General features: G+C 44.8%; 1 protein-coding gene across 1 annotated transcript in view; it reads right to left on the reverse strand.

The window, feature by feature from the left end:
* LOC111153728 (dedicator of cytokinesis 5) overlaps window positions 1-11,250 on the reverse strand; it is a 210,776-nt gene extending 199,526 nt beyond the window's left edge. The window contains exon 1 of the mRNA XM_022512914.1: window positions 11,171-11,250. Coding sequence (XP_022368622.1) covers window positions 11,171-11,213 — 43 coding nt within the window. The 5' untranslated portion in view covers window positions 11,214-11,250. The remainder of the gene's footprint in view (window positions 1-11,170) is intronic.
* Window positions 11,251-13,847: the final 2,597 nt, after the last annotated feature.

A 13,847-nucleotide genomic window follows, 5' to 3' on the forward strand; every position in this document is an offset into this window, starting at 1 on the left:
AAATCATAAATTCAGTAGCTAAAAAAAAAAAAAAATCCAAATTAAAAATAGGGAAAAGATCTGAATAGACATTTCTGCAAAGAAGACATACAGATGCCCCAGAGACACATGAAAAGATGCCCAACATCACTAGTCATCAGGGAAATGCAAATCAAAACCACAATGAGATCTCACCTCACATCCTTTAGAACATTTTTATTAAAAAGACAAGAAGCAAGTATTGGTGAGGATGTGAAGAAAAGGGAAGTCTTGTGTCCTGTCAATGGGAATGTAAACATTTCCACTGTGGAAAACAGTATGGAGGTTCCTCAAAAATTAAAAACAGAACTACCATATAATCCATCAACCCCACTTCTGGGTATTTATTCAAAGGAACACTAACTTGAAAATATATCTGCACCTCTATGTTTAATGCATCATTATTTATAACAGCCAAGATTTGGAAACAAGCTAAGTGTCCAATGACGGATGAATGGATAAAGAAAATGTGTCACAGACACACAGGAATATTATCCAGCCATCAAAGAGAAGAAAATCCAGGGCGCCTGGGTGGCTCAGCGGGTTAAAGCCTCTGCCTTCGGCTTAGGTCATGATCCCAGGGTCCTGGGATCGAGCCCCGCATCGGGCTCTCTGCTCAGCAGGGAGCCTGCTTCCCTTCCTCTCTCTGCCTGCCTCTCTGCCTACCTGTGATCTCTGTCAAATAAAAAAAAAAAAAAAAAAAATTAAAAAAAAAAAAAAAGAAGAAAATCCTGCCATTTGCAGCAACATGGATGGACTCTGAGGGCATTATGCTAAGTGAAAGAAGTCAGACAAAGACAAATACTGCATGATATCACTTACATGTGGAATCTTTAAAAAAAAAAAAAAACGGAACTCATAGAACAGACTGGTGACTGCCAGAGGTGGGGGATGGGTGGCGATCAAAAGGTACACAGTTCCAACTCTAAAATCAGTAAGTCTTGGGGATGTAATGTACAGCATAATGACTGCAGTTCATAATACTGTACTGTATATTTGAAAGTTGAGAGTACCTTTTAAAAGTCCTCATCACGGGGTGCCAAGGTGGTACAGCTAATCAGCACCTGTCCAACTCTTGGTTTCAGTTCAGGTCGTGATGTGAGGGTCATGGGATTGAGCCCCAACTGGTTCCGTGTTTGGCGTGGAGCCTTCTTGAGATTCTCTCTCTCTATCCCTCCTACTCATGCTCCCCCTCTCTCTAAAGCAAATAAATCAGTCTTTAAAAAAAAAAAAGTCTTCATCATGAGGAAACCTTTGTAACGATGTGTGGTGATGGATATTAACTATAATCACCATGCTGATCATTTCAAATGATAGACACTTTACACTGTACAAGTGAAACTACCATGTTATATGTCAGTGGTATTTCAATAAAAGGTGGGGGGGAGATGATTTAATAGCTGGATCTTATTTATACCAAAACCTCCACCTAGGAAAAAAACAGGGAAGATGGGCATTTTCCCTTTAGGACTTCATGGGGGGCAATCACTTGTCAGACCCCCTAAGCAGACATCTAAAGAAACTTGCTCCACCGGTTGTAAAGGGAGAAGCAGCAGCTAGAAGAGGACAGGCTGAAACACAAATGTGTGAGCAGCCCTGTGACTCTGGGTGATTACTTCCTGCCTCTGGGGCATGTTTTCCCAATATATTTCCCAATATGTTAGCTATGAGGGGAGGTGTACAGACGCAACTAGCCCTTAATATTTTATGATTCTATACACAAAAGGGCAAAGCTGTCAGATTTTTATAAGAGGTTTATGACTTATAATTGGTCTCCTGCAGGACAGGCTGGGGAGGGAGAGCGCTATCATTCCAGGCTCACAGAAAGTACAAACGAAGTACAGCGCATCCTGTCCAGGTACACGTGTAACGAACAAGTCAGCAGGACGTAGTCTTACCTCGGCTGAGTCAGCAAAGAGCTATTTTCAAGAGAGAATTAATCTCTGCTGTGATTTCTTTTCCCCAAGCTAAGTTATTTGACAAGATAACGAACGGGTGCCTAGGATTCTGAGCAAGGCCATCCATGGGGTCCACCTACGGCGTCTGACATGGACAGTGCCAGAGTTTAATGGGGTGTGGAAAAGTAGGAGAAAATGGCACAATCTGGAAACGTGGATCCACGAATCTAAAGCCACTGGAACAATAGCAGCTTTGCGATGGCACAGAGCTTTGTGAAAGACAAAGACCACTTTTGTCTCTTGCTTGGGAACTGGTTGCCAGCAATTCAAACGATCGTTTGAGTTCCCGACTGCCAGGCCAGGCTCCCAGAGGACATGGCCTGGACATCACTTGCAAAAATAAAATTAACACAACCATCCTCCGCTTTCCCTTGCTCACCCAAACCTCTCCCTCAAAGTCATTTCTTAGCCCCATCTCAAAAGCTCTTTCTTAAACTTAAAAATAAAAGCCCGTGATTCCTGAGGAATGCTGGAGGCTACTTACAAACCAATGTCAAAGGTCTCCCAAAGGATTTGTTAACGCCTTTAACACCCACAAACAGTAGACCTCTCCCAGAGGATTTTATCTTTGATGAGGGAGAAAACTATTTTTCCCTCCTTTCAAACATTTTGTGAAGAACAAACTATGTGACCTTAATTGATCTCTGGGGCCAAAGATACAGGTCAAATTCTAGTACAATTCTATTATAATTCTCAATTTAAATGAGCGGTAATACACTGACCTGGGTTCCTTTCTTGATTCTTCTGACAGTATTAAAATATTTCCTACGTATAGAGTTGTAATTGGGAGCGCCTGGGTGGCTCAGTGGGTTAAAGCCTCTGCCTTCAGCTCAGGTCATGATCTCAGAGTCCTGGGATAGAGCCCCACATCGGGCTCTCTGTTCAGCAGGAAGCCTGCTTCCTCCTCTCTCTCTGCCTGCCTCTCTGCCTACCTGTAATCTCTGTCTGTCAAATAAATAAAATCTTAAAAAAAAAAAATTTAGAGTTGTAATTGTTGTCAAACTGAATATTGCTGGGAAGAAACTAGAAGTTGGAAAGTTTTCCCTTTATGGAAAAATTCATTACAGTGAGATTTGATTCCTCATCCCCCAAACTCCACTGCTTCGTCTCTTAATATTTAAATGAGAAGAAACTACAAGTTATGCTGAAAGCTAACACATTGAAAGGTAGGACCACCACAAAAAGTCTTCAGAGAATGTGGACACACTGAAGCTTGAGTAAGTACTCCCTTTTGCTGCAAAGCCCCTTGCCAATACTCTAAATTACTTTTCTTCTCCACGTGACTTGTAATCTCCTATTTTTTAAATTACCCTGTGCACAGTATATGCTGTGCTTATTGTAAGGGATCTCAACTCCTTTTTTTGTAATACAAAGGACGAAATGCATTTAAAAGCCTTGTTTCGGGGCACCCTGTGTGTCTGCTGCGGCTCAGGTCGTGATCCCTGAGTCCTGGAATCCAGCCCCAGGTCAGGCTCCCTGCTCAGCAGGGAGTCTGCTTCTCCCTCTGACCCTCCCCTTTCTCAGGATCACCATCCCTCCCTCCCTTTCTCTCTCAAATAAATAAAATTTTAAAAATAAAATCCTGTTTCTTTCATTACATTTCATCTTCTTTTCTCTCCAAGTCATGTGCTCAATTCAGCACTAATGCAATGACTCAGAACCTCCTAAACCCTATTTACCACTGTGGTCAAGCACCTTCCTCCATGAAGCCTTCACAAATAATGATGGAGGAGGGGGAGGGAGGAGGGGGAAGAGGAGGACTATTCCCACTTTCCCTTCCTATCTAATAAGGCACCATTTAGGATCTCAGTTCCTCTCCCACCCCAAAATGTTCACACAATCCTCTGCTCAAGCAATGTATTAAATCTATTTTATCTATTATTTAAATGTTCCTTTTCCCACTACTTTTAATTGCCCCACTGGAAGGACACATAGGGCAGTATACTCCATAGCCTGGAGAAAATGGCCTCTTACGACAGATAAGACAAATCTAGGTAGATGATGGGTTCAGTGTTCATTTATCACTCTGTCATTTATTTACTGAGTGCTGACCACCTGTCAGGTGCTTTTCGCAGGGCTGGAGTTCCCTAATGAAAAAAACGAAGTTCCTGTCCTCATAACTTTACGTTGTAGCACAGGAGACAAGCAGTAAACACAATTAAATAAGCAGGACAGTCACAGACCACGTAAAGAGAAGAAAGGGGAAAAAGAGAGACACTGAGAGGTGTAGGCGGGCAAGGTATGGGCAAAGACAGTAGTACCCTTAGCTAGGGTTCTGAGGAGAACCTAAGGAGGGATTATTCTAACGGTGATTCCATTTTTAATTCTTTTTATCTCACAAACTACAGCTGGTACTTATCATTTGTAGATTCTGTATTTGTGAATTCTCCTACCTGCTAGAATCTACCTGCAGCCTCAAATGAATATTCTTGGTCCTTCCACAGCCTCTCTCAGATGTGTATAGAGGGGCAGAATGTGATGTGCAAGTTCCCACCTGAGATCCGAGGTCACATGCCCTCTTTTTCTTTCAGTTCTCATTCGGCAAACAAGTATCCTTTCTGCGGTTTTAAAGGCAGTGCCATGTTCTTCTCACATTACGCTTTCTGTTAATGATTTCACCTTTGGAAACGGCCCCAAGCATCGCGCTGAAGTGCTGTGTAGTGCTCTGGGCCCAAAAAGTCTGGCATTTGTTTCACGGAGAAAATACATGTGTTAGATGAGCTTTGTTCAGGCTTGAGTCATCGTGCTTTGCTCAGGCCGTGAGTTCACTGCTGGTAAATCAATGATATTATATTAACTTATATTTATAAAATATAATATGTAATATATGTTATATAACACATATAACATATATTAAATTATATATCAAAGCAGGTCTTTAAACCTGACACAGAAACACACATTAAGTAAGGCTGACCAGTTGATGAAAACACGACCAGATGCTCCCAGGAACCTGACCCTGAATTTCCCCTAGGAGCCATGGCTCAGTCAGTATTCCTTAAGTCAGGGTTCCCAGCTACTTCACAGAATATTAACTACCACCAATCACAGGGATCTACATTACAACAAAAAGAATGCCTCAGTCTGGCATCATGTTTGCTCTTTAATAGAGAAATGGCTTGACAGGGACCAGATTCCAGCCCAGACTCCAGGACACTGCTGTTTTATTTTTGTTGATGTTATTTTTATAGTTGTTTTTTCCTATGGCATGTGATACTGGCTCTCCTTTAATGGTAGGAACGTAGGATTTTCTTTTGCAATAATTGTTTTCAGTAAAAATGGAAAAAAAAAAAAAGGCAGCAACATAGAAGATAAAGTGGGAAACAGACCAGGCAACTAAGTATGGACTCAGACATGAAGCTGTTTCACAAGGGCACCTGGACACATCAGAGATCAAGGTGACAATGAACAAGTGAAGTTTGGGAAAACATATGGAGTAGAGTTTTGGCTTGAGCGAGATTATACAGCCACAGATGAAAAATGTATCCTCCATGAGCCTCAGTTTTCTTATCTGGAAAAGGGGGCAATATAGGAGAATCACAGCATTATCTCAATTTAATGAAATAACAGGTAAAGAAGCAGGTTGAAACTTTTTGGTCTTAGAACCCCTTTTTACTCTTTAAAGTTACTAAAGATTTCAAAGAGCTTTTGTTGATGTGGGTTACATCTATCACTATTTATCATATTAGAAAGTAAAACCGAGATATATTACACTTTTTGATTTTAACTAATTTAAAATAATCATAATAGAATCACCTAGATGGCTCAGTCAGTTAAGCAGCTAACTTCAGCTCAGGTCATGATTTTGGGGTCCTGTGATGGAGCCTCATAGTGGGCTCCATGCTCAGCGGGGACCCTGCTTGTCCCTCTCCCTCTGCCCTTTCCCACCTTTCCCCTCCGCTCATTCTCTAATAAATAAAATTGTAAAAATAAAATAATTATGGGGCACCTGGGAGGCTCAGTGGGTTGAGCAACCGACTCTTGATTTCAGCTCAGGTTATGATCTCAAGGAACCTGGATCAAGCCCCACCTTGGGCTCCACACACAGTGTGGAGTCTGTCCATTCCTCTCCCTTCTCCTCCCCCTGCATGCACACTCTCTCTCTCTCAAATAACAAGATCTTTTTGTTTTAATTAAATAAATAATAAAATAATCATAATAAACCCAATACATGTTTTTTTGTGAATATGTATTTCTCCAAATAAAAACACTTTTCCAAACAAAAACACTTAGGAGAGGCACTGCTTTGCATCTGTATAAATCTCTTTAACCTCTGCCTTCATGAAAGGCAACTGGATTCCTCCATCGACTTCGGTGTTCAGACTGCTGCAGTATCACACTTCAGGCAGTCTCTGGGAAACTGTACTGTATAGTTATGGGAGGGTGAAGTGAAACAGGCCAATAATATCTTAGTATTACTGCCAAAGAAGTTTCTAATTCCCCTGAAAAACATCTCCGTAACCCCCACATGTACCTGGAACATACTGAATTACAGGGTTTAAAACAGTCACAAAGTAAATTAATAGTAAATATTAATTCTCTATTCCCCTTATCCTTAGCCTCCATGTTATTAGAACATGAACACATCAGGGCAAAGACTTCTCCAGCTGTAGAATATCTACAGCAGCATCATGCCTCCTGTAGACAGATGACCAACAAGTGTTACTGCTGTTGCTTATTCTGGTTCCATAACTAATTAGCTGTGTGATCTTCAGCTAAGGATTTTTATTCTGTGTTCAAATTCAGAGAACCATGGATCTGAAAAGGGGAAGAAAATGCATCTCTATTTTCTAACACTCAGCATTTACTTTAATTATGACTGCAGGCAATATACCCCACTTGCAGCAAACCGAAATCATAGGTATTTTCGTATCATATCACAGTTACTGCAGATATCTTACAAAAATCACATACGCTCATCATTAATTCAAAAGTAGGGTAGTTATTAGATCGGCCACTAAATCTTGTTATCTAGTGCCTTAATAAGCACATATATTACAATACCACAAATTCTGAAAAATATCTTGACGGTTGTATTTCAAAACAACTGGGTTTCATTTCCAATCCTTCATAGTTGACTTTGTGCATTAAATCATTATTCGAAGAAAGTGATCCACAGGCTTAACCAGATGACTAAGGGAGTTCATGCAGTCAAAAGGTTACCTTGCGTTAAGCAATTCACTTTACGACTTTAGTCGCGAAGTTCCCATCTTTAAAGGGAACCCAGACCAGTTATCCTCTGAGACCCTCCCCTCAAGAGCTGACCGGGAACCCACAGCACACCTGACTGCATTAACAAAAAGCTACAAGGGTCTGCTCTCAATTTTTACACAGCATTTGAGAGTCTACTGAGCTAAGTGCTTTCAGATTAATGCGGTTTAGCAGAACCAAACAGATGAAGAGCTAATGGTGAAAGCAAAGGTCCTCCCACACTACCTTTTATCACATTATAACAATATAGATCACAAATAAGCAATAATTAATTATTCTGCAAAAAAAAAATCAACCATCCACATAATTCGGGGCTATTATTGATAGGAACTGCTTGTTTGGATGCAGACTTATACACAAATGTTTCAAAGCATCAGAAGAGTAACCTGGATATATATCACTAACGTTCTTTAAATCTAAATAAAAGTGATTACACCCTCATATTCTCAAACAAAAATTTCAATAAAGAAAGAGAGAGAGAAAAAAAAAATAAAGAAAAACAAGACAGCTTTCCATGGCAATGGGAAGTGCCCTTGTATCCAAGCACTGGCACGGAGAACTTCACACCGGGATACTAATGGACTAGAACTTTCAAGAAGCAAATCTATTGGTCCTCTCCCTTGATAACACAGATAACACGTGTGGGTCATTCAGGCCCTTCTAAATGCTAGAGACTGAGCCAACAGAGCTATGTTTAAGAACTAAGAAAGCCCAGACAGATTGCATTTCAGTCCCCATAGAAAAATCTAGGCTATGTCAGGAGCAGCCAATAGTGGCACCAAGATAATATAAGAGTAGAGACTGCTAGCTTCCCTTAGCAAAATTCAAATGGAGATCAAAGCGCTACCCTCACACAGAGTAGCTGTGAGGCATTAAAATGCTTCAAAATGTCTATCATATGGTTTCCTTCACCCAGAAACACAATCCGACCACCAGACGCTCACAAGTGATAACTATCCCCCCCCAAATGTCCAACAAGCCAATTTTCCTAATTATATTTAAATGAGTCTGTCTACTCTATGCTTATTTTCTCAACAGCACATCTCTCTTTTTTTTTTTTAACTTGCAAAGATAAAGACAGACTGAAGGGCCTCATTTCACACATTTAACCAAACAAAATAAAACTCATATTGTGGTGAATGGGGGGTGGGTGGGGAGAGGAACTGCATTAAATCATCAGAAATTAGGCTAGGGAGTTACAATGTCACCTCAATGCCAAGAATAAGCAGTTACTGAATATATGCTCTATACCTGGTATTGTGACAGGGATACATAACCATAATCTTCTGATTCAGTGAACCCAAGGATAAAAGGATAAGTAACAAAGGATGGCACAATGTAGTGATTGTAGTGTGAGGAGAGGCGTAAGGGTTTGGGAAGGTCTGGTTCATACCCGATCTGGGTAAGCAATGGGAATGGATTTGAGCCCTGAGGAAAAGGCCGGATTCGGGAAGGTGCAGGTGTGGGAGGGTACTCCGGGCAGGCGACAGGCACAAGGGAGCAAAGTCCCAAAGGAGAGACTCTCCATTGAATATTGCCCAAGAGCAAAGAAGGGCAGTGTCTGCACTAGTGAGTTCATGAAAGAAGCCAGGAGAGATAAGGCTGGAGGAGACAGGTTGAACCAGATTATCATAACCTTGGAAGCTGGGCTCAATTTAGACTTTACCCTGTAGTCCAAGGAAGGCTTCCAAGGAGGGAGGTGTTATGAACAACAGTGAGTTTTAGGAATAAACAATGGTGATTTATCTCTGAGGCTAATCTGTCCTAACAGTGGGTCCTTTTGTCAAGCCAAGATCAGAATCCATTGTGTCTAGTAAAGAAAGTGTGCCAAATTATATCCTCCGGCAATTTTGCTACCACCTATGCCCTGGAAATGCAACTCAAATACTTTTCTGGACTGATGATAAATAACCATGTAATCTGATCCCAGAACGGGGGGGGGGGTGTATTAAAAAGAAAACGTCATACTTGCTCCTGTGACAATGGCATTAAAACCATACTGGGGGGCGCCTGGGTGGCTCAGTGGGTTAAAGCCTCTGCCTTCTCCTCAGGTCATGATCCCAGGGTCCTGGGATAGAGCCCCGCATCGCATCCGGCTCTCTGTTCAGCGGGGAGTCTGCTTCCTCCTCACTCTTTGCCTGTCTCTTTGCCTACTTGTGATCTCTGTCAAATAAATAAATAAAATCTTTAAAACAAACAAAACCCCATATGGTGGGGGGGCTACATGAAAGTCATAATTGTTTTGGATCCTGTTAAAATTAAAACTGATAACTTTTTAAGTAGTAATTAATGATTAGGCATCGCTAAATGTGCCTTAATTTAGTAGTACTCTGTAACACTCAAATATAAAGAAACTAATTCCCTCTATCTTATTAGACCATTTCACCTCCATTTCACCTCCTTAACTACTGGCTACTTACTGGCACCTGCCATGTGGAAGCCTCATGACCAAATTATGACAAGGTGGTCTGGGGCAGAAGAATGACCTACTCATTTCTGAGTTGGAGCCACAGGAAAGTGCAAAGATTCTAAGTAAAATGTAAGAGGAAACAAGTTGTTTTGTGTTTTTTTTTTTTTTTGAATAGAGGGAAAACAAGAATTATGTATATACAATATATAGTATTATATACACTCACATACATATATAGAGGGTCACAATTAAGAATACTATAGTAAATATGAAAGGGTTTGGTTGTTGGTTTTTTTAAACTGACTTCTGGTTACAGAGTTGAAAAGCACTAGAGGACTTTTAAGAGTAGCTCTGAAAAGGAGTTCATGGTCAGAAAACGCAGAAGCACATAAGAGGTCCAGGGACCACTCCCTACTAACTGAAGCAGTGAGGGGGAAATGGGGGCGGGGAAGGGACGAAAGTAAAAGATTAAATTACAAATGGGCCAAATGAATGAACCTGACAGGAAGTGATAAAATTCTCAACACACACAACTGTGTTTATTCTAGGGAACCGCTCGGAAATCTACTTGCCCTGTAATCTACCAACTAATGGCAGTCTTCCCACGAGACCTCAGCAACCTCACTCCTGGATAAAAAGTACAAGGACCACGGTTTTTCCCCTGGGTCAAAACCAGGCAGAGCCAGTGTTTTGGGTCCAAAACAACACAACAGCAATCCCTCCGCGGGTAGTGGGGGCTCCTTCAGGACCGCTGTTAGGAATGCCAAGTGCCTGGGCAGGACCTGTCACAGTTTTCTTAACAAAACATCCTCATGTTATCCCACCTTGAAACTCGGGGCTCGGAAGGCAGTCTTACACCGTCTGTCTTCATGCACGGTCCGTTAGGGACGAGCGTGTCTGCACAACCAGTACTCTCCCCCCCCCCGGGGGGCAACCACCCCCCCGCTGCCTGGTCACACACTTCCTGTCTCTCCCATCACACCCACCCCACGACTTCAGTTTCCCATTCAGTTTACAACTGTTAGCCGGGTCCCAGTCCCTGCGAGGAAAGGGGGGCGGGCGGCATTCCACCCCCAAACCCTCACTTTGGGACCTCAGAGAGAACCCAGGAAGAAGGAAGGCAGAAAGCCCTGGGTCCCCGAGCGGCACCCGCATTCGGCCGACGGCGGCCGAATTACAAACTACTCAATGAAACCACAAGGATGGGGAGGAGAAATGCGAGCACCCGGGCGCGGTGCCCCAAATGAATAGCAGGCGAGCGCTCGTCTTTTGACGTTTCCATCGTGCAGAGCGCCGGAGCTTTGGGTTCGGGAACCGGATTACCAGTCCCAGAGCCCGAGTGCACTTTCAGCCCCTCGGATTCCCCAAACCGGGAGGGACGTCCCCAACCGGGAACTGTCGCCGGGGTAGCTGAGCCCTGACTGCGCCTGCGAGGGCAGCGGGAGCCGAACCCGGTATCGGGCAGCGCGGATACCCAGTGGCCCGGCGTCCGCCGCCCAACTTTGCGCAAGCCAGGGCCGCTCCCGCGAACTTCGCGGCAGCCGGGCGCGGGCGGGGTGGGGCGAGCACTCACCAACCCCGTACTTCTGCCTCTTGGTCGGGATCCAGCGGGCCATGGCGGCGACCTCGCCCCGCGGCGGCAGTGGCTGCGGCTGCGGCGCTACAGCTCCTGGGGCCCCGGCCGCCGCGCCGCGCTCCCGCGCGCCCCGGGCTCCTCCGCCATGTTCCGGCAAACTTCGCCGACCCCGCGAGCAGTCTCCCCGTCGCGCCGCCCGCACGGGATTTGCTCCGGCTCGGCCCCGGCCCGCGGTCACCTGCTGGGCCGGGCGGCCGCGCCGCCGTGCGCGCCCCTCCCGGCGCCGCCCCGGCCCCTCCCGCCGGCCGCGCCCTCCGCCCGCCGGGGCCGCCTCCGCGCCCCGACCCGCGGGCGCCCGGCCTCTCCCGCCCGCCCCGGGGCTCTGCGCTCTGCCGGATCCGCCTCGCGCACTTCCCGGGAGCCGCTTCGGCTCAGGTTTTTTCCATTTAGTGTTTGGCGTTCCTCTCCCCCGCCGCCCCGCACCGTCTTCCTCACCCGGATTAAACCCTCGAGGTTGGATCCCCGGGGGCGTCGGGAGGGCCGCGCTGGAGGCGCGGGGCACACCCAGGCGGGCTGCGGGCCGCGGGTGGGCGAGGAGTGCGGGGTCGCGCCCACTGCGCGCCGCGCCTCTGGGGGAACGAGTATAAATTCTTAAGTTGCTTCTCGGCCCTGGACACCCCCAGTGTCTGGCACTCAGCGGGCGCTCAATAAATATTTGTTGAATGAATGAGCAGTTGACTACTGCGTTTACCCCCTAGAGCTTTAACTGACACGGAGAGAGCCGGAAGCCGGACTCCGGGGCAGACATGATCTCCCCGGGCCACCCTTTATAGCTTTCAAAGCGGGCTCTTCTGTATTCGGGTAAATAGAGACCCGATGCGAGGGAGACGTGCTCTTCAGAAGTGTCAGTTTCCTAGGGGAGCTCAGTTGGGAAAAATTCTTTAGAGAGCCTTAACTTGGAAATTCTGTACCCCCCAAACACCGGCACTCCTCCCCAGCTGGAGAAATGCAGACCCTTATGCTCGGGGGGGGGAAAAGTCCCCCCCCCCCCAGGACCCCGCATTTCCAAAAGACCTGCAGCCTGAAGACCATCCCTGCGGAGTCGGGGACGGGGCACACCCGAGTCCTCGCTCCTTCGCTGCCTGTGTAGTTTTGACCAACAGCCAACCGCAGGGACTGCTTTTTTGAACTGAAGAAGGCTTCTGCTGGAGCCCTCTGAAAACCGTCCCGGATCTCACTTCCTCCTGGAGAGACCTCGGGAATGACGGTGGGATTAGAGACACCTGAGCTGGGGGGCGGGAAAGGGGGAGGGACGTTTTGCTACCTAATTACCCACAGAAGTAAAATCTCAGAGTAAATGACCAGCCCATTTATGTTGAGGGTTTGAGAAAACACCTTTTGAAACAACTTTTCTCCTTGCGGCCTATGACATTTTCCTTGCCTATTTGGAACATGAAAGAAAGATAAAATATACACGTAGTAAAAGAGAATGAAACTTGATTGGAGAATCAGTGCATTGTAAGTTTGGTAACTTTTGCAAAACCAGATCTGAAATTTAAATCAAACAAAACAAAACAAAACAAAAAAGTCCTGCTCTAGGTGGGTAACTCCTAGCGCTTACTTTCTTCTCCATCAAAAATAGGCATTTATTCACAGAGTGTAGTGATAATTTAAGAATCTGTCACTTTAGACTTAACATCAGGAAGGCATGAAGGCATTCCACCATCTCCCTGAAAATAATTTTTCTTTCTCTGCCAATGATATCATGATTAACCTAGTTTCCAGGCTAGATAATCTCTTCTTCTTCCCACAAACATTAGCTATGTGCCTATTAGGTTTCAGGCACTGTCCTAAGAATGGTTCACAGCAATGAATACAGTAAAACCCCTACCCTCATAGAGCCTACAGTCCGGAAGAGGAGAGTAAAACAAAACAAGGATACTGCCACATGAGGCTAAGCATGTAGAGAAAAATCCCAAGCAAGGAGGATAGAATTGGGGGTTGGGGGGTAGATTCTGCTGCTTTATATTGAATGAAGGTGACATTGAAGTATAGACTAGAAGGAAGTTTGGATTCCAGGGGAAAGTATTCTGGACATCAGGAACGACAAATGCAGAGGCCTGGAGGCATGTTTAACATGTTCTTAAAACAACAAGAAATCCTGATTGGTAAGAGGTCAGTAAGGACCAAGTTTGGTCCAAGAGGCACAGGGTGGCCAGATAGAGCAGGACCCTGAAAGGAGTAATAAGGACTTATATGTTACAATAAAAGGTTGAAGGGTTTTGAGCCAACCTAGGACACAATCTAATTTGCTTGCCTGTGGGAAGAACAGATTATAAAGGCCCAAGGGAAGACACAGGAATATTTTAGTAGTTCAAGCAAGAAATGAAAATAGTTGGGTCCAGGATGGTAGGGGAGAGATTGAAAAGAGGTTGGATTCTTAGCATACACTGAAGGCAGAGCCAACAGGAGTGCTGTGTGCACAGAGGGGAATTTACTGTGAGGCTTCGGGACATTTTCATTAGCTTATGTTTCCGGAAAATTTGCAAAGAAAAAAAATGTGTTGTGTTAGTGTATGTGTTTTCTTAAGATCTTTACCCTATATGCTTCAGGCCCCAGAGAACTTGGATCTTGTCCCTGGGTGTGATAGATGGGTCAAAGATGACTCTAAGGC

This window comes from Enhydra lutris, unplaced genomic scaffold (genome assembly GCF_002288905.1).
Source record: "Enhydra lutris kenyoni isolate GAN:26980312 unplaced genomic scaffold, ASM228890v2 scaffoldscaffold3, whole genome shotgun sequence".
In the NCBI taxonomy this organism is placed as follows: Eukaryota; Metazoa; Chordata; class Mammalia; order Carnivora; family Mustelidae; genus Enhydra; species Enhydra lutris.